This window comes from Manacus candei, unplaced genomic scaffold (assembly GCF_025592945.1).
Source record: "Manacus candei isolate 608988 ecotype Guabito, Panama unplaced genomic scaffold, ASM2559294v1 h1tg000062l, whole genome shotgun sequence".
Lineage (NCBI taxonomy): Eukaryota > Metazoa > Chordata > Aves > Passeriformes > Pipridae > Manacus > Manacus candei.
Genome location: NW_026138110.1, coordinates 2,661,465 through 2,681,500, shown reverse-complemented (window position 1 = coordinate 2,681,500; position 20,036 = coordinate 2,661,465). Strand labels below are relative to the sequence as shown.

At 41.5% G+C, this 20,036-nt stretch overlaps 1 protein-coding gene across 11 annotated transcripts in view; it reads right to left on the bottom strand.

Moving 5' to 3' along the window:
* BLTP1 (bridge-like lipid transfer protein family member 1) overlaps window positions 1–19,135 on the bottom strand; it is a 91,075-nt gene extending 71,940 nt beyond the window's left edge. For all 11 annotated transcript variants that reach the window (XM_051804933.1, XM_051804934.1, XM_051804938.1 and 8 more), the window contains exons 1-8: window positions 19,054–19,135; window positions 12,269–12,398; window positions 9,435–9,551; window positions 7,956–8,034; window positions 7,225–7,289; window positions 3,679–3,865; window positions 2,555–2,636; window positions 1,827–2,020 (exon numbers count right to left, since the gene is read on the bottom strand). In XM_051804933.1, coding sequence (XP_051660893.1) covers window positions 1,827–2,020; window positions 2,555–2,636; window positions 3,679–3,865; window positions 7,225–7,289; window positions 7,956–8,034; window positions 9,435–9,551; window positions 12,269–12,365 — 821 coding nt within the window. In that variant the 5' untranslated portion in view covers window positions 12,366–12,398; window positions 19,054–19,135. The remainder of the gene's footprint in view (window positions 1–1,826; window positions 2,021–2,554; window positions 2,637–3,678; window positions 3,866–7,224; window positions 7,290–7,955; window positions 8,035–9,434; window positions 9,552–12,268; window positions 12,399–19,053) is intronic.
* Window positions 19,136–20,036: the final 901 nt, after the last annotated feature.

Here is a 20,036-nt window from a genome sequence, read left to right as displayed (position 1 = left end):
ACATATTAATATATTCTATAGTAGTAATACTATTGTAATGTGAAAATTCTGGTTTTACTGCAAAACATGGTTTTGCAGCTTTTCAGCCATTTTCATAAGCTGTCACTCCTTAACAAAAAAAAAGCCAATTCCAACGACAGAAACACACGGTGTAAGAGCGAGACCTGTTAGAAGCACATTGCCCATTACCCCGCAGCTCGTTTCAAGGGCAGGACAGCTTGGAAAACACACAGAAGGCAGCAGGTGCAGAGACCATGCACTGCCAGAAGTTCTTCAAAAGCAACAGAGCAGGAACCCTGAAATCAATTTTACTTTGCGAGTGAAAGACTAAATACTTTAACAGCAATTAGATAATGGCAACGAACGATAATGACATTACATCATCATTTTCAAGTATTTCCTAATGTCTATCCTGAACTTCCACTTCAAGCCTGCTGGCTTAGTTGCTGCTCTCCAAACTTGCTCTGCTTTGACCTGCTTTTCCTAGCACAGTTTGTTTTTTTTTTTTTTCCTTGGATTTTGGAGGATTTATTTGCAAAGGGCGATGGAGATGCTGAGGCGGGCGTTTGTAAGACAACAGGACAGTTTTCAAGGTGAGGTTTTGATGTTTGTATTGATTAGGCAGTCTCTTACAAACTTCACCAAGTCACTCAGCTGTTTGTCACACCTGCATTGCCTGCAGGAAATTCTGAAATTTAAAACACCCAGCTTAAATTTTAAGCCAAAGAAGCATAAGAGGGCAGGGTCTAAAGAGTTAAACACTCTCATTTCCAGTGAACGGGGTAATTTGTTGAATCCACCCAGTAAATTAGAGCACATTTTGTGCATCCTTCAGCCATCAGGAGCTGCAGGGATGGTAAGAGCACAAAAAGAAAATACTTAGAGGAAGCAGGAGAAAAAGCTAATAGTTTGAGTATCTTAATCCTATTTTGTTTTAATCTTGTTTGTTTTCAATATTAGTTGGAGAAATTTCCTTTGTCGTCATGTTGGAAGAGCAAGATTCTGTGCACATCCACAAAATGCCCTTTGGAAAATACATAGAGGCATATTACAGACAGCAGTATTTGGCTGATAAAAAGCCAATTAAGGTACAGTCAAATGATGTACAGTTTATTTTATTACTTCGTGCAAGCCCTCTTGCTTGTGTTTGACTTACTTCAGCTTGTTAAAGCTGCATAACCCCACTTATGCAGAATACACAGAGGTAAAAGGATCAGCCATCTGCCTGCAACAGATAACGTGATTTCCACTCCACCAAGTACTATGCAGCTTTTGCCCATTTTTTTTTAAAATATTTTCCAAACCATATGTGAATCAGCTTTACGGAAGTCAAGACCTTAAACCTTGCATTTAACCCACAACTGGAATATTTACCACTGGTAAAGCCTGTGACCAGCTGTAACACCTGAAAGAAGGAAAATACAAGTTGAATGTGGGATGCCTCAACCCTGGAAACATCCAAGGCCAGGCTGGAGAGGGCTCTAAGTAACCTGATCTAGTTGGAGATGTCCCTACTTATTGCAGAGGAGTTGAACTAGATTACCTTTAAAGATCCTTCCCAGCCCAAACTATTCCATGATTCTATGTTTAATCACAGAGCAGAACACACACACACACACAAATAAAAACTTAGATAGAGACAGAAAAACAGTACTTTTCTCCACACATAAAATTGTTTCAAAGATCCAAAATTTAAAACCTTCAGAGTGGTAAAAATGCAACTGTCTAAACACACTAAGTAAAATACAGAAAGACAACCAACATTGTCTTATTTTTACTAAAATAAACAATAAAATAACACGGATATAAAAACACCCCAAACTTACTCATCGTTTTGCAGACCAACATATCTTGGACTTGGAACCAGCATGACTCTAACATTTTCCAGTTTCCCTTTCACAATGTGCATAAACTGATCGAGGTGGCTCGAAGGTGGTTTTGTGGTGTATGTCAGAAAGGCATCATCAAAGTTAATGCAAAGTGTTTGTGGCTGATAGTGATTCCCAAATGCCAAGCGACCCTACAGCAAAAAGCAAACCCAATTTCTCATTATGCACTCCTCTTTTATATTATATGTATCTATTTACCCATAATAATGAAGTTTAATCAGATATATGCAAATAAAGACCATGGACAAAAATCCTGACCATAATCTGTGCATTATCTAAAAGTACTACCTCGTACATTAAACTCTTAGTATTCTCTCTAAGTATCTCTATCAAAACATACAGGAAGAAAAGAGAAGAAAAAACCAACTCCAAACACCTCTGAAAAGCCCAACACCCCACACTTTTTACAACAACATTCATTACTTAACTTAATTACTTGGTGATATTCTTGAAATCCTTACAAGTCTAAGACACCGGTATTTCCCAAAATACTGAGAACATTACCACATTTCCACCAGCACCAGCAGGATTTGTGACTCTGTCAAGGGAGTGCTGGTGGTGTAATTTTAAAACTTTATTAAAGCACGAAGGAGAACAAAAGCCTCAAAGAGAATGGATAAGAAAAATGAATGGCAAGCTTAACTTTTAAGGACCTTGTCGCTTACCGTGCTCACATTGACTTTAATGACTGGAATAAGTGACCTCCACGAAGAAGAAGGGTCTTGAGATTCTGTTTTTACTTTAACACTAAAGAAAAAAAAAAAAAAGGAGGGGTTATTATTTTGTCTTTTCTTCAGAAGAACCAACCAAATTATTCTTCTAGGGATCTCCAGTGCACAGATCTTGGGGAACACTCTTTCTCTAGCAGATTACTTGCCAAGTCCTCCCAAGCCTGGAAGAACAGCAGGAAGCACACAGAGCTACACCTTGGCTGCTGACACAGGTAGAAAGCAAGCTGCCATGGTTAACTCAGAGTAACAATAAAATAAATCTTCCTCAGGGGAACTTGGTCTGTTCTAAATACTCCTATTGAGGCTTTTTCATTTCCCAGGCCATTTCCCTCCTCCTTCCTGTGCCTGTCAGCTTAAGATGGAAACACAAAGGGACTGGCTCAGAGGCACAGTCCTTACTCAAACTCAGGATTGACACAGCATCCTGCACCTGCCCACTAGGTAATTTAGTAACTGGCCAGCAGCAGTGAAAGGACCCAAGTCTCATTAGATCTTCCCTGCTCCTGACAATAAATCAGTCTGGTGTGATTCTGCTCAGAGAGAGACTTACTATTGAACATCCCACTCCACTACACGTAAGCCACATGGAAAAACTCCTTATGTACCCACACCATGTTTTCTGGAGTGCCCCATAAAGAGGAATTAACAGAAGAAAGTTTGTGTAGCTACCCACAATACCACAGAGATCCTCACATTTTGCCCATTCAATGTCTTGAGCAGCTGTTACTTCTACTGAGTAAAACCATCATTATTCTGCCAGCACAACCCTCCTCAAAACACACTCCCTTTCTACACTGTATTTCAAACAGATTTTTCAGCCCGTCTCTGATCATTAAACAAGACTGTTTGGTTTGGTTGGTTGTGGGTTTTAATTATTATGGAAGGAAGTCTGAGGAAAGGGAAGAGATTTAGACTTTCGGGCTTGTCAGTGCAATTTCTCTCTGCTGTGCTTCGATCATTTGGCCTCCAGAGCACACGTTGAACAAAACATTACCCAATTAGTTCAGGCCTTTGCAGAACAAAGCATCAACAGAACAGCAAAATGAATAATAATTTACCTTTCAAGATTGGTATGTGTTCTCTGCCTCCCATTTACTTGTGCTCTTTCATCATCTTTCTTTGCTGGAATTATTGTGGGATCCAAGCCAAACAGTTCCTGAAGTTGTCCGTAAAGCTCAGAACGGTTGTACACGTGAAATTCAAAGTCATTCACCATAATATACAGTCGTGTTTCTGCCTTTGGATCTAAACAAATAGCAGGAAAAGAGTTTCTCATTCTTTTTCAACATTCCCTTGGAATATTTGCAGTTTCTCATATACGCACATTTTGCAAAAACAATCCACAGAGTACTGAACAAGCTGCTGAAGTAATATTAAAAAGCAGTAAAAAACTCTACAAAATAATTACACCATCCCAAGCAAATCAGTAAAACTTGGCAAATAAGACAGTTGCATACAAAATATAAAACCTGAAAGGCATTTCACCCTTAGGTCACAATCCAAAAATAAATCCAGGCAAGAACTGCACAAAATGGTAAACAAAGTCTATGAAAACAAACAAAATCCCTTTTGATGCACAACACAGAAGCCTCAGTGCAAACTTCTTTTTAGCACAGACATCAGTACTTGAGATCAATTCCATCTAAAAAACCCATGTGGTTTTCTAGCCAAGCTCTCTGGTACAGCATGCCTGAAATGGGAAAAAGCTCTCTTGTACAGAGAAACAGGAAATATTCATATGCAGAACTAACAAGATCATACTCATTTTGCTCAATCAGTCCACATTTTCACAAATTTAAAATTCTAACTAATATCAGCTTGACTCTCTGATACTTAAAACCTAGTTTAACATCTGCTGATCACATACAGAGCTGGTTGGGACATACTTCGACATCCTTTTGGCTCAGATAGTATGACCTAATTATGGAGTTAATGTGAGGGAAAGGCTCGCACCATTTCCCCCTAATTACCCAGTTGAAAGAGTGCCCATTACACATTCACTCCAGAGACCTGAGCTGCTCTAAAAACCTCATCTGGTCTTTCTAAGTCAAATAGACTTTAGGAAACTGAAGCATCAGTGGTTATCACAGCAATCTGTAACTCCGGGGGTACAAACTGAAGGCAACACTTCCCAAAGACAATATAAATTAAAAAGTCAGAGCAAACACTGTTTTGATCAGGGTCAGGAGAAGAAATGCAGCTGCCCAAGAGCCAAAGTTTAGAGACACCTGCTTGATTAAATGCACTCTCTTTGCTAACAAATTCATTTGTCCCCCAAAATGACACATCTATACAGCACTCTGTTCCAACAACAGCAACCCACCTTTGACCTCTCACAGCCAAAGCACCAGAAATTTCCATATCATTATAAAAAAAAAGTAAATGTATAATAAATCTCCAGAAAGCACTGACATCACAGTTTTCTTGAACAGGAGACAGAGAAAAGTTAATGAGCCAGTTCCAGTTCCTTCCTGTTTTCATCAGAGCACCATCAAATCCGTTTGTTCCCAATGTTAACTTGCATCAATAAAACACAGGCAAAGAATGTCATGGACAAGGATTGGGATACACACCAGCTCACCAGGGAGATCTAACTATCATCAAGAACACAAATAAATATAATTTTTCAATTCCTGGAGACAAGCATTAGACTTCATTAACTAAATGAAATCATAGGTAGGAATTCATTTCTTTAAAGGAGATTTAAAGAGACAAGTATCTCTTTCTCCTAATAACAAAAACGAGATTTGACCTCCACACATCTATTTGCCCAAAACACTTTTGGAAAAGAAAAATAGAAAAAAGGCAAGGAAAAAGAGACAAGCAAATCTAAATATCATCTTATTGAATGGTTCAAAGAAGTATATATGTAGGTTATGTACAAGTAACTACCAGATTGATAGCAAAATACTGAAGTTTTATCAACAGTTGTTGATCCAGGTGACTAATGTAACTAAGGGTTTGAAAATTGCCTCCTACAGAGCTTAATCAAGATGCATTATTTATTTATTATTTATTCAAATGTTTGTATCATGCCCACCCAAACGACTCAAATACTAAATTAAACCTGATGGGAACATGACAAAAGCCACTCCTGACAATAAAAAGTAGAGCAACTGCTTCTCAAAAACAGTATTTCCCCTTCAAAACATGAACTACACTATAGGGGTCTTACAATGTGAAAATTGATAATGTGCTGTGGCACCTAAGCCAAGACATCTGGGTGTGCCCTATTCACAACCTGATCCCCCAGCTTTTGTCCCTAAGCCACTTTCATTTCTTAGGTATGTACAAAACCTACTCTCCAGTCCCAGTATGATTTAACTTAACACTGAAGAGTATTTTAGTCATGTTGCTTTGTTGTCAGACCTGTACACCTCTGACTTCCTCGGTTACTTGGATGTGGTCTTAAATACCATCAGAAAACTTTAAAGCCTTGCAATATTGCCATGCAAAAATAACAGCATAGAAGACAGACACAACTATCTTTACTGCATTAAATTCATTTCTTCATTCTGTGAGCCACTAGAGAAATCTGTTTTAACTAGCAGATGAAGGCAATTCTATGAAAACCTGTTGGACAATAACCTGTGGTTGGAAAAATCTAATTAACTCTAAGACTAGGTTCCATTTCTTGAATTATTTTTCTTACGGTATAAAGAACTTGAATTGTGCCCTATCACCTCAGAGGGTTGGTAGTGCCTCAATAAACAGGAGTGAGCAGCTCTTAGTAACTCCTATCACTGTAAGAGTGGTGTCTCACATTCCCCTGACTAATTGCAGGGCTGCTGAGTTGGTACTGACACAGCAACAGCTGTACAAGCTTGCTGACAAGTCTAAGAGGCTTCACACCATCAGAAGCCACTTCCAAAGGCAAGATAGCAAAAAAAAAAACACCTCCAAGGTTCAATGACCCTCTCAACTAATGTCCTCAGCTGTAGACAGCTGCCATTTCTGGACCTCCTTGAATTAGCAACGGAGCTGTGATGGCTTCAAAAGTCAAGAGAGGCATTCAGCAAGATTCTAATCCTATAAATGATTAAGTACACATCCCTAGGCTACTTATGCTTTCTCACAGTGTTTTTTGCAGATACACTTAATCTCTTGCATCTGGGGTTAATCATCCTTCTTCAGCCAGAGATAAGGAAGAAAAATAAATCAATTTTTCACACTTTCCCACTTCTACACCCACAGATGTCATCAAGACGTGGGCTTATCAAATACTAAAGAATACTTTTGCTGAAATACTGAAAGTACAACATCAAAACTGAGAAATTAAAATCACTTCCAGAACATAAGATGTCTCTATTCATCATAGTTATAAACTTCAATACAGAGGCAATTATGCTTGGACTACAGCTAATGAAGGCTACTATTAAGATTAATGGTTTGTCTTAAGAAGGGTTCATGTCCCTGATAATGAATCCTGTATTTATTTCATTGTGGTGTTCTAGTCTGCAAGCAGTTAAAAGAACCTTCTGATGATTCAATGTACTTTAGGTACATATTAACAAATCAATTACACATTTGTGATTGAGTAAATAAAGTATTTTTCTGTTGGCCATCTGTAAATTTAAACTTTGAAACCTTTTTGGGAAACCTACCATGCTGTTTCTGCTTAGGGTTGTACATCTTCCACCAGCGAAATATGATAAATCCATCCTGAATCCTAAATCAAATAAATGAGATAAAACAGAAGTTAAGAGAGTAACAATCCAACATCCTTTGTGCAGCTGCATGACATGTTGCCTTATGCAGAGTGCAGAGATCTGCAATATTAAGCAATATTAAGTGTATAAGCAATATTAAAGCACAAATGGTTACATCATAAAGGACACAGTGTAATATTATACAGCTACTGCATTGTATAGTACTCCATTGCCTTCTCAAGGCTTTCCAAATTCGACAGCAAGAATCAAAATTACAAGCTATTTGCTAGTGTGCAGTTCATGGAACGAATCATTCTGAATTCCAGTAAATAAATGCAAACTACTTGGCCAAGATGAATCTTCCAGACTGAAAAGCAGGAGCATGGGGGAGTCAAAGACATTAATGAAAAAACAGTTCTCTTTCCTACTCCAAAGTGTTCTCTTTTGCAAATATTAAGCACAACTACAATCTTACCTAGTATTTACTCCCAAATGATAATGCTGAAGCAGCAGATGAGTAACAAGTATCCAGGAATGTTAAATACTATAACCAAATGAGGCAGTTTAACATCTATAAATATACTGCTCGTTTGTAAGGCTGTATTTTGATATGTGTTATTTATATGTATACATTTCCTGTATTGAAAATTGTTATTTGGAAGAGGGACTGCCTCGGAAATCTGTACCTGATGGACATGTCTTCTGTGATGAAATAGATTTCACGCACCATGACTTTTCCAGAGAGCACAGAGAACGAAAAGGAACCTAACGTGGAAAAAAGTTTATCAGACATTAGCCTGAAGCTGTTGATCCTTTATATTCTGAGCAGGAAGACTAAAGTATTCAATACCTGAAATGGTTTAACCGGCTATTTTGAGTTTTCCCTTTGAAGGAAAGTCAGAAAGCAGGAACAAAAAGTACACAACTAAAAGATGGTGGGTTTGGCACTACCCGAGAATACAACCAGCCCCCTGAGACACATTAGTCACCCAGAAACATTCAGGTGCCTTGCAAAGCTTGTGAAAGGAGTTAGAAAAGCTATTTTCAACATTTATAGTTTCAAGCCACTGTTTGCAAGACTGTAATTGGAGAAATAAAGATTCCTGAGAGACTAATCTTTTAAATTTTAAATGGCTATAAGGACTTCTGTCCAATTATTATGAGAAATTGTGTTTACAGCAGGAAGGATTAATAAGCATGAAAAGACCAGCAGGTAATGCAATAGCCCATATTTTTCCTAAGGCTTTTCACCTCACCCACAGAAAGTTAAGTAAACCATGATTTAAAAAAAAAAAAAAAAATCAACATTAATCGACTGAAACTAAGCTGTAAATCGTGGCATTTAATTAATGTTATGTTCTACTTACTGATTAAGTTTATAAAGAATACCATATCTTTGGCCAGCTATATCAGCTGTCTTTACTTAATGGCAGTTTCACAGAGAAATTTTAATAAAAGCCTATAGATCAAGTGCAGCAGCCAATAAGTATTTTATCTATATTGCTCTTCAAAAAGCTGGATTTGAAGATGGTTTGGAATACAGCTCTTAGATTCTTGAGGATACAAGCAAATGAATTGCAGGGGTGTCTTTGGCAGGCAAGTGTGGGTGGGATTTTTTGGTTTTAAGTTTTCACTACATTTATGGTCAGTCCTTGCAGATAAAGTCCAGAACTAAAGTCACTGCTGTTCTGTGAAGCAGACAGAGGAAGGCAGAAGAGTAAATGAAAGAAAATTCAAAGTGTGACTGGAGTGAGGTTGTGGGCTACAGCCCTCTGTGACTCAGCACCAGATATTTTTGTAATGTGGGTGAGTGCCCAAGGGATTTGTACTGACCTGTTTTATACAAAAATGTTTGAAATATTTTAATAAAACGTTAATGGATTTTGATGCAAATGTTCTAGCCAGTATCAATTCTACATGTCACAGTCCCAGTATGGATTAACATGGTTAGTTGTTCTGACAGCTTATTTAGAAAGCAAGGACAGTACTGGAACAGGGACTCAAGGGTTGATACTCCACTCCATAGCAAACATTTTCAAATGACTATAACAAAGGAACACTGATTTTTCCCTCAAGTTTTTAACAAGTCAGGGTATAATAAAAAGCAGTAAACAGTGCCTTACAGTGATAATGCAAGTAGTGGCACTACATTAATCACAACTTACCAATATGGATGTAGCCATGCTTATATAACCTGTTAAGAACCAGCGTTAGAATGAGTCCAATGTTCCGGGAATTATAATAAGTTAGGTAGATAATCCATCCACAGGACAATATTGTTGCTGTTGAAAGATTACAATTAATTAAAGCATTTTTAAAGTACACTGACCTAGATAAAAACCTTACCTATTCAGACTATCAGGCATAACAGTGTTCTTCCTAATCTCCAAAATAATGATGGGACCCTTTAATGAGTGTTTTCAGAGGGAGGGTGTGAGAAGGGTGTGAAGAGACAGGGGGGAGGAACAGAAAACTGGAAGTCCAGAAAAATATACATTCTTCACTGCTCTTCCATTCCCCAATATAAAAAACCTGTCCTCCCAGAGGACTTGCAGATTTCATTACATCATTACAAACCACATATTTCACTATATCACTCATCATCTAAGAAGTCAGGTTTCATAGATCGAACCATGTGGTCATTGATTTCAAAACACCTTAAAAGAAAACCCAACACCACAAAAGCCATACTACACTCCTTCTCTACTCTTCTCCAAACTGTGAACTGTAACTCAAACTTCTAGCCTTTCATATCTTATCACAGGAAACAATATTATCACATCTGAAATCTTTTCCTGAGCTGCTGCATCCTGAGACAAACATACCAGTCCTTGGGTTAGCAGAAATCTGTCAACATCTCAAGCATGGAATTTGATAGGAAAAAAAGGAAATAGCAATCCAATGAGAAAAATGTAAAAAAAAAAAAAAAGAGAAAAAAGTAGGTCTGCTAATCCCCAGAGTAATTTTTACTTTAGTTGATTAAGAGCTAGTAATCTATTTCTAACTACAAGGGTTCTCAAAGCTTCCAGAAGGACAAACCCAAAAGGAGTGGCACTGTCAGGGAATGGACTAGTCCTAATTCACTTTTCTGATAATTACCATTCCATTTCATCCAAGGCAGAGTAGGAAAAAACCCTGAACTTTGTAATAGAAATTTTTCATTTATGTGTATGCTGCCTGCTGAAAAACTCAGATTTATTGCGACTTTTATGGGAAATAAGAAGTACAGAAAGGCATATGGGTATGATGCCTTCACTCTGCAGAGAGTTCAGATGATCACTCAAAGAAAACCCCCCAAGCAAACTTACAAAAAACTTATAAAAACAACCTGTCCTTTCACTGCCCCTTACGTTTTTGCAGTGCTCCATAACAATGCCTGTGCCTTGCTGAAAGATGAGGTGAAGGGAGAAGAGAAAGCCTTGCACAATAACTTTGTCTTTTCCTTAGTGGGAAAGTGTGACCAAAATTCAAGTAGCTCACACCCTCGGGCAGTTCAACTGCTTGACACGTCAAAACAAAACTAATCTGTGGGGGTGATTAGACAGGAACAAAGCAGGGAGGGTTAAAGCTACATCCCAGGAGAGAAACTGCTCCTGGCATTCAGCAAAGGCACACTCCAAGGACAGTGTTTGCCTCCCTCACTTTCAGATGAGTAACCCACTGTAGGGCCTCTAGCAGGGTAGGGAAAAGGGTGGAATGACTCACCCTCGGAGGGTTCATTCCAGCAATAAAGCTTAATTTCAGATTAAAGGTCAACCAGACACCTGGGGTCAAGAAGGTGCCCTCTTGAGGTGACATATGCTGAGAAAAATCAGCAAACTAGTGCAGTTTTCAGGCACTACAGTTCTGATCCACTGCCTTTACCACTAGACCTACCTCTGCCTTTTCTTTTCCCCTCACCAAATTCAGTCTCCACTCTCAAGTGACAAATCCCACAAACTCTATTCATTTCATGGCTGTATTCTTGATTTTAAAAGCCTCTTTACTGAAACCACGTTTTGGAAATTATATCTGGAAAGTTGCACTGCATGTGATTTTCAGAAATTATTCTAGAATTGAACAACATGTTCATCTCTGGAACTCATCACCACTTTTACTGGGATCAATAGCTGTTCCAGCATTCAGGAGAAGAAATTGCTGGTGTATTTTTAATGTTCTCTTATAACAGGATACCATAGGTCAGCAGATGAAAGCAAAGGAGGAATGGCTGGTTGGAAGTAGGTCAGTTAATAAACATCACTTGAGTACATTTCTATCCAAACCTTATAATAACAGGAGGCAAGTCAAAGCTTCTGGAGACAAACTTTTCAGATCTGTTCACATTTGTTCCACGTTTTACCAGTGAATTCCCTTATTTTCATCTTGATTACACTGAGAATTTTATGTTGAGTCCAAACTTTTTTGGCCTATGTCTTTTTCATTCAGTTTGACCTACTGAAAAATAATTCCAGTATGTCAATAGCCAATAGACTGCTTTTACCTGCTGGAAGTGAAAAAACAAAGGTATTTTTCCTGTGCTGCCCCTCACTCCAGGTCCCAGAGTCAAGGCTGAAAAGCAGGCATTATCTACCTTTGGAAAAGTCTAAATTCATTACACACCTTAGGACTCTCACCTGGACACAAATACAACTTAACACTTATTTTGCTGTCGTTCATCCACCTATCCATAGATTCAGAAAATGAAAGTACCTACACAAATACAGGCAATAGCACTAGTGCTGTAAAAAATTCAGCATACCCCAATCAGGAATGTTTACAAACCCAGCTCATAACTGATTACACAACAGTTTGGCTTAAAGGCTTATTGTGGCACACAAATTAGTCTTGAACTTGTGTCATTACACACAATAGTCTTGAGATCACCTTTCAAACTAAACCATGTTAAATGGCAAGTATGTACAGATTGGTATAACGTTGGTTTTGTATCTGCCTGTCATGCTAATCCTTTGGTATGGTATTACAAAAGAAATTTAACCAGAACAGGATAGATTAACCTTACCTACTAACAGCCACACCACGTTGGAGTCATGTTCTGTTAGGAAGTCTTCCAGCTGCGTGATACTTGGGACAAAACTATCATTTTTTCTTTGATCCATTGCTACACTGTTTTTGCACCAGCACCTATAGAACTGAAGGAGAAAAAAAAAGCCCCACACATCAAAATCAAAGTGAGTAACAAGCACAGTGCAGAATTACGAATTAACTTCTTTTAGTCCTTTAATAACATCTTCATGATCCTCAGCTGCCTCTTCTTCTGCTCTAGAAACGCTTCCATTCATCTCTGCTGGAACAGTTTCCAGGCACATGCCTCCCCAAAACAAATCACAGGTCAACAGAATGCCAGAATATGCTCTCCAAATTTAGCACCATGAATGTCCTGTACTGCATATAAAAGTAAATAAATGTATACCACTGTTGTGCCATAGCAGTAAGTCAAAAGATAACTGAACATACAAGTGAAAATTAGTCTCTGTTAAACCTTCTAACATGCAAAAATGTAATATGAGACTAAACTCCTGCCAAGAAAAGGCCAAAACAGACACTTTCAGGAGTTATGGAAAATTCCCATAACCTTCTACTCTACTGTGTCCATTAATTCTTCTTCTTTAGGTGGATTTGTTATAAAAAGTGACTACATGGTGTCTGTGTTATAGAGAGCAGAAAACCAGTCCTTCTGATCTCACACACTTATTCAAACCACCCATAAATCACCTTGCAACTGGGTTATATTAATTAAATGTGATTAACAGGGTGTTGCTCAACTCAGCAACATCTATAATTACAAAGCAGTATTTTCCTTGCATTAGTTTCATTGGAATTCTTTTCCCTTGTCAAGCTTTCTTGCAGGAAGAAAAGCATTAATTCTGCTTTATCTTTTCTGTTATGGTTTTTTAACACCTTCCAGCTCCTGGCAGTCTGTCTTCCTGTCAGTACTCCATCCTCAAAGAATATGAGTAGATTTTATTCCCCTCCTTTGTCAAGACTCTGATGCTCTCCATCAAGGGCTCTAGAACTTAAAACTAAGTAACATCCTTAGTTTTTCAGCAGCGTAACAGCTTTGGAACAGTCAGTATTTAGAAATGTTACCAATAAAAGTAACAACTTATCCAGTTTTTCCTGTAATATCCACCCTACTCTCATTATTGGAAAACGAAATGTGGAAGAAGTTGGAAAAAAAATGCCTTTAATGCACTTGTTTCTCTCATTGTACCTTGAACCAAGAGCCTGTGTTTTGAACTAAAATATGAGTCCCAAGAATAATTGCTATTAATTTGTCCACTACCCTTTCTGTAAGAAGGAGTAGAATAGGGAGAAAAGAACATGAAAGCAGTAGACAGAAGCAAAGAAACAACAACAAAACCCCAACCAACCCCAGTTTCCAGCAGTGATGATAAAGAAGTTACTTACTCCCCGACAAAGAAGGATAATAAGTATCACACACACGTACACAGACTTGAAAACAGAAGCTGTTGTTTTAGACGGGATGTAACAACAGCAAATTAAATCACATAATGGCACTGTGATTTGCTTTAAGACATCCACAGTACCTTAATAAAAAAGCCACATGTCAGCTTGTGTTATGAAGCAGATGATGCCTCTGTGGGCAGCCTCTGGGAGCCTTTAACCCGTGAATCACAGGGTAACGGGAGAACCCAAACCAGCACTTCCAGCACTAAGGGAGGAAAGAAGGAAGAACAACTTGCTTTCTCCCTTTCTTACCAAGGGACAACAGGGTCACTGTTGTGATCAAGACCATCATGGAACTGCTGTCAGTAGGTGAGGACTGCCTATCTATTGCCTCAAACACCACCATTATTTAATTCCTCCATGAAGCAACCTGGGGCTTTTTCCTAAGAAATTATCACCCAAAGTTACATGCAAGTATTGGACTCTGCTATTTGGCTACTTAAACAAGGACACTGTTCATCATGTTTTGTCATCACTATCCATAACCATAAACTGGACGTCCTTTGCATTTTTTTTTCAGGAATACATTTGCTATTTGCATGCAAATAAACTCAGGAATCCTCCATCAGTCATCATGTGTCAATACATCATACTAAGAGCTTCACAGCTGATCCTTTAACACCCCACCACACTGATTTTTTGTTTGGGTAGTCTCTGCCCTTGATCAAGTCACCTGAGGAAGATGACGCTGGCAATGAAAGTGTAACCACCCAAAACCAGGCAGCAGCAACACTTGCCCCAGATGTGAGCTCTCAGAGGAAGCAGGTGCTTGCTCCACTTAGATTATGAGGTAATTTTGGCCACATTAACTGGTGTAATAGAAAGGGGATGCAAGCAGGGACTGTAGGAGTACACACTGTTGATAATGTCCCTGTGCATTTCTATGGCCTGGAGGATGGAGAGGCAGGATCTGGATCATCATGATGCTTAAGAGGAAGAGATGTAGCCTCATCAGGACAGATATTTGCTACTTTCAGTAACCAGCAATTCTTTCTGTGCAGACTCCTGCACTTTCCAGCCTTCATCTTCCATACCCTCTATACTGTAACCATATTTAAATCCTCTCACTGCCTGCAGTCTGTTACATTTATTCCTGAGTGCAAACTTACTTTGCAATCAGACCCAAGAGGAACTGTTGCACCCTCCAGGAACACTGACCCAATAGGTTGCTGAGCCGGTAATTTTCTTTCATGCTACTACTGTATTCTTCTGAAGTAACAGTATACTTTGGAAACTACTTTTAGAAGGATGAGAGCCAAGTCTGGGTGTGAAACTGAGTCTTACCAACCATGTTAGTACACAAAAGAAAATGCAGCAAAGAGGAAGAGAAACCCAGAACTTCCCATTTACATCTCTGCATTTATTTATAATCTTTTCCCAAGGGAAGTTATAATCCTGGGGGGATGCACTTCATTTCCAGCTTGCTTCCACTATTACAAACTCAATCCAATTTTCACTGCAACTATTCCATCCCTAAAAAGCCAAATACTCACAAGCAGCTGCTCCAAATCTTTATAGACCCATTTCAATTGCATCAAACAGGCAAACTAGTTTTAACCTCAGCCTGGCAAATTAACACAACACCAAGAACAAACCTCTGCTTGAACTGAGCCATTAAAAATTTACAGAAGGCATGAATATATGTAAGAGCTGGCAGGAAAGAAACCAGAGGCTCGGTCACTGGGCTCTGGGTCACCAGAGTGCACTTGCTTGGCAGAGACAGCTGCAGCCTAGGGAGGAACAGCCCACCTGGAAAAGGCCTGTCCTGTACCTACAGCTCAGGACAGAGGCACTAAACGTTTTCCTCAGTGCCTGGGAGCATTAGGGTAACATGGGTTTTGAGCTGCATAACAAAAGCAGAGAGAAAAAGAAATGTCTGTTTATCACATCCTTTGTAACACTGTATTCCTGGCACACTCAACAGCTGAATAAAATGAGTGTCTGAAGGTGGGAAAAAACTAGCATTTCATATCGAGAAGAAATACTTGTACATGGTTATGAAGCAGGGAGGGACATAATGGACACCAACAATTCCCTTATTATTGCTGAAATTCATGTGGAGAATAAACCAAGAGTTTAAATTTGTCAGACATACATTCCTCAGATCTTCACAGAAATCAAGTGCTTTTTGAATGGATGTTAATTGACATTATTAGAGGTTAACTACCATTCCAAGGATACCCAACTCCAAACTTTCACAGCAATTACAAGTCAGTGGAGTCACAATTACACCCAAAATGACACATTAAACAAGAGGAGGCAAATCCCTGTGGTCTAAATAAATGAACATAGATAATAGGCCTGGATACTTCACATCTCCAGTAAAGAAGCTGTATCCAGGGTGGCTCCATAGAGAAAAGGAAAAATAAAAGCCAAATATGCATTTTACCCACTCCATCACTGTCTTTCAAAGGGTCTCCAGCAACAGCTGCTAAGAAATCAAAGCTTTAGCTTTGGTTTAAATTATATTATAAAGGAGCCTCACAAATATATCACAACTGGACTGAATTTTCCTCGAAGGGTGTCCTTACACTGTCAGCACCCAGACACACATCAGGCACATCTCACTAAACAAAAAGCTGCCAACCTTGGCACCTCTCCCAACACGCTCCACGCAGGCCCTAAGACTTCAAACCCATCCCAGCACTGCTTAGGAAGCTCAGCTACTCTTCAATCAACAAGCAAGTGAAAGAGGAAGGAAGGGAAGGAAAGCCTTTCTCAAAAAACACATGTACACAAAACCAAGTGGAATGACAGCACCTGCACAGCAATTTGGCCACGTGACAGGTTGCATTGCCTTCATACCCGATGCCCAATTAAAGATTAGCAGTTCTTTTTTTAAAGAAAAAAAACACCTAAGGCCTATTTTCCTCCCTGTCTTCTGCTGCTTGAAGTCACACTGGCAGTAAACTGTAAACAAACTAAACTAGTGCTTTAATTACACTAATGAAATCTTGTTCCAGTGGGAACAGCTGAGCTGGAAACAGAGCCCAGCAGAGCCACACCTGGTTGAACCGGTGCTTGGACAGCCCGAGTTCAACTAAATTTGCACTACAGTGGCTTAGTAAATAACACCTTTGCTCCAAAATAATTAAATCAAAATGAAAGTATATCCAAAGGAACTGTGAGATAAAAGATAAAAGCCATTCTCACAGCAGCCTACCCAATGAGGCTGAACTTCACAGCACAAGTGATATCTTTTATCTTTTTTTAGTAGTACAGGACAGGAGTTTTCATCAAAAACAAACCCCTGCTATGGCAACCAACACACAGTACTCCACTGCATCACTCCACTGTGAGCCTAGGAGTGCCTAATCCAACCCTGGATGATTTTTCACTTTATTTTAATTTTCAAAAACTAAATACATATTGTTTAACTTCACCTCCCAGGTTTGCTCAGGAGAGAGGGTTCTTTTCCTGCTTACATTGCCAGCTTTTGATGCTGCACAGGGAAAAAGGACAAAATCAAAAAAAAACAAACAAAACACAAACAACAGAACCTAAAGGCTCACAACAGTAGAAATAATTCAGAACTTCCCTTATGCACACTCCTCTACTTAGGGAAAAAAATAAAAATACTCCTTTTTGGGGCTGGTCTCAACACCAAGGCAATGCCTTCTTTTCCCTCCCACTTGCTGATTTGAAGTACAGCTCTGTGCTGCTGAAATACTCCATGAAACTGAGTCATCTGCTCCTTACCTATAAATTTTTCCAGAACTACACTTCCTCTAAATTTCTCCCCTGACATATCACCACAATTTGGGGAAAGGGGAAGTCTGCCATAAATCAAACTAAAAAAAAAAATCAATCTTGTGGCTACGTATGCCATCATCCTTAAGGGATGATCTTCATCAGTGTCCATCCCAGCTTGAAGTCAACACAAAGATTTTGGCACTGCAACAAGTGCTATAATCAGTTACGTAAGGAGATAAGGAGTTACCAGGAGAAGGTATTACATTTCACAGTAAACACAGCATAATTCTGCACACTGCCAACTAAGAGCACTAAACTCTCGCCTATTTCCCCCAGGATAAAGTTATGCAAAAGAGCAATTACCAAAGAGCAGCTGATGCACATTTCACATGCCAAAGTTTTCTAACAGCACTCCCAAAAGGGTGAGTGACTCCAGCATGCCACACACGAGGATGAGAGCTCCCCCTGAACACGTCCATACCCCCACCCAACTGACCCCAGGCAATCCACCATGAGCAACATCTGCTCCTGACCACTGTCAAATGGTGCAACCCTAAAGAAACATCCCTGAACACCCATTCCCTCAGTACTGGTTTTATCAATGACTGTTTGAATAACCTATTGACATACTTTTACAAACAAGAGCAATACTCCTCCCTCCCACACTCCAGTTTTTCTTCTCCAGTTTTGCCCCCCTTTCTGGCCCAATTGTTACACATAAAAAAGTAGAAACAAAAATCCTGCACGGCCGCAATAACATAAAAAAAAAAATTGCCAGAAAAGCAGAATTAATGGATTAAATGACACAATAGAAGGACTCACATGGCAACAACTGTGGCCTTTTCAGTATTAAACCTGATAATATGTTGCAGCAAACTCCCAACTTTGGAAGTGCTCACAAAGTTGAGCGAAGGCTGCTGTGGAGATGTGTCTGAAGATGGGAAACCCATCCAGGCACAGGTTATGACTGGGATATTGGCCATATCTAACCTCCAAAACACACCTCCACCGTAACAGTGCTAAGTTATACATTATATATGTTATGTGCATGTTATATCGATAAATTACACCAGTTTTTTTATTGTTAATGCAAAGTGCAAGCATGTTATCGTTACACAGCACCACGTAGCATTATCATTACAGCTGAGGACACGCCAAAAAGCAGGTGCACCTGGCCTTAAACCCCCGTATCGTGTGTTAAACCCCCCTATTGTGTGTTGAACCCTCTCAGGGCCACAGGCACCGAACGCCTCCCCCCATCTCAGGGAACAGCACGGGGAAACTTCCCTGGCAGGCCGAGCAGCACGGGAGGCGCCGGGGCTCCCGTCCCGCGGGCTCACACCCTTCCCGCACCGAGGGGGAAAGCAGGGAAGCCCCGACACCGGGGGGGCTGCCCCGGGCCCCTGGCCCCGCTCCCACGGGAAGCACGGCGGGACAGGCGCCAGGGGGTCCCCGGGCGCGGCCCCCGGCCCCTTCCCCGGCTCCTCCCGGCGCGGGGGCGGCTGCGTGAGCCCTGCTGCCGGCAGGCCCAGGCAGCGCGGCGGGGCCGACCGCTCCGCTCCGGGCCGCTCCCGGCGGGCAGGGGAGCGCAGCCCCGTGCCCCGGTGTCCCCCCCGCACTTACGCCATCGCCCTCGGCGGCTGCTCCCCCGCGCACCCGGAACCGGCGGCGGCGGCGGCGCCTGGGGCCCTCCCGCACCGCACGGCCACGGCGCGGCCCCGCCCCCCGCGCCGCCCGCAGCCAACCGCGCCGCGCCGCCCGCCCTCCCGGCCAATGGCGGGGCCGTCCGCCCCCCCCGGGGGGGCGGGACGGAGGGGCCGCTCGGCCAATGGCGGCAGGCGGCGCCTGCCCCTGTGTGTGTCTGTGTCTGTGTGTGTGTGCGCGCGGGCAGCGACGCTCCCGCCCCCTCGGCGGCGCGCGCAGGCGCGGGCACGGCGGGCGCGGCCCCGCCAGATGTGCGCGGCCCCGCGCCCAGGTGTGCGCGGAGGGGCCGGGGCCGCGCGTGTGGCCACCCCTCTATACTGAGGGGGGGAAGGGGGCGCGGCCCGTGAATTGTAGTCTCGTTTAGTGGACCCCGCACCGGGCTCGGCCCAGTGACCGCGGCCGTTCGGAGCGTTGCGCCCGGGAGAGGGACCGAGCACCCGCCGCGCTCCCCTGGCCTCGCAGCTCTTAACCGAGAGATTAGCTGGCCGAACCGCTGCTTCCCTGCAGCGGTTCGTTTGCCTGCCCGTTGTTTGCGCCCCCCCCCCTCCGCCCCAACCCCCAAGCAGGTGGAGAAAAACCCGCCCCCAAAAATCGGAATAAGAAGTGAACCGTCGGACGGTTTTTGAGCACGTGTGGCCGTGGCTTGACTGCCCGGTGTAGCCAGATACGATAAACACATGGATTTCTTTATGGCTTTGAAATCACCCAGGCGTGAATCCTACAGGCTTCAGCAGAGCATCAGAGAAAACCAAAGCAATGAGTGTCTGTGTGTGTCTGTACCTCTTTCCATATGGCCCTTGCACAAGACTGGTGCTGAGCTTCACACTCCCTCGATGCCCCCAAGGCTCCCAGAAGCTGCAGTATTCCATGGCTCCCTGGACAGCGAGCAGCAGGGCGAGGGG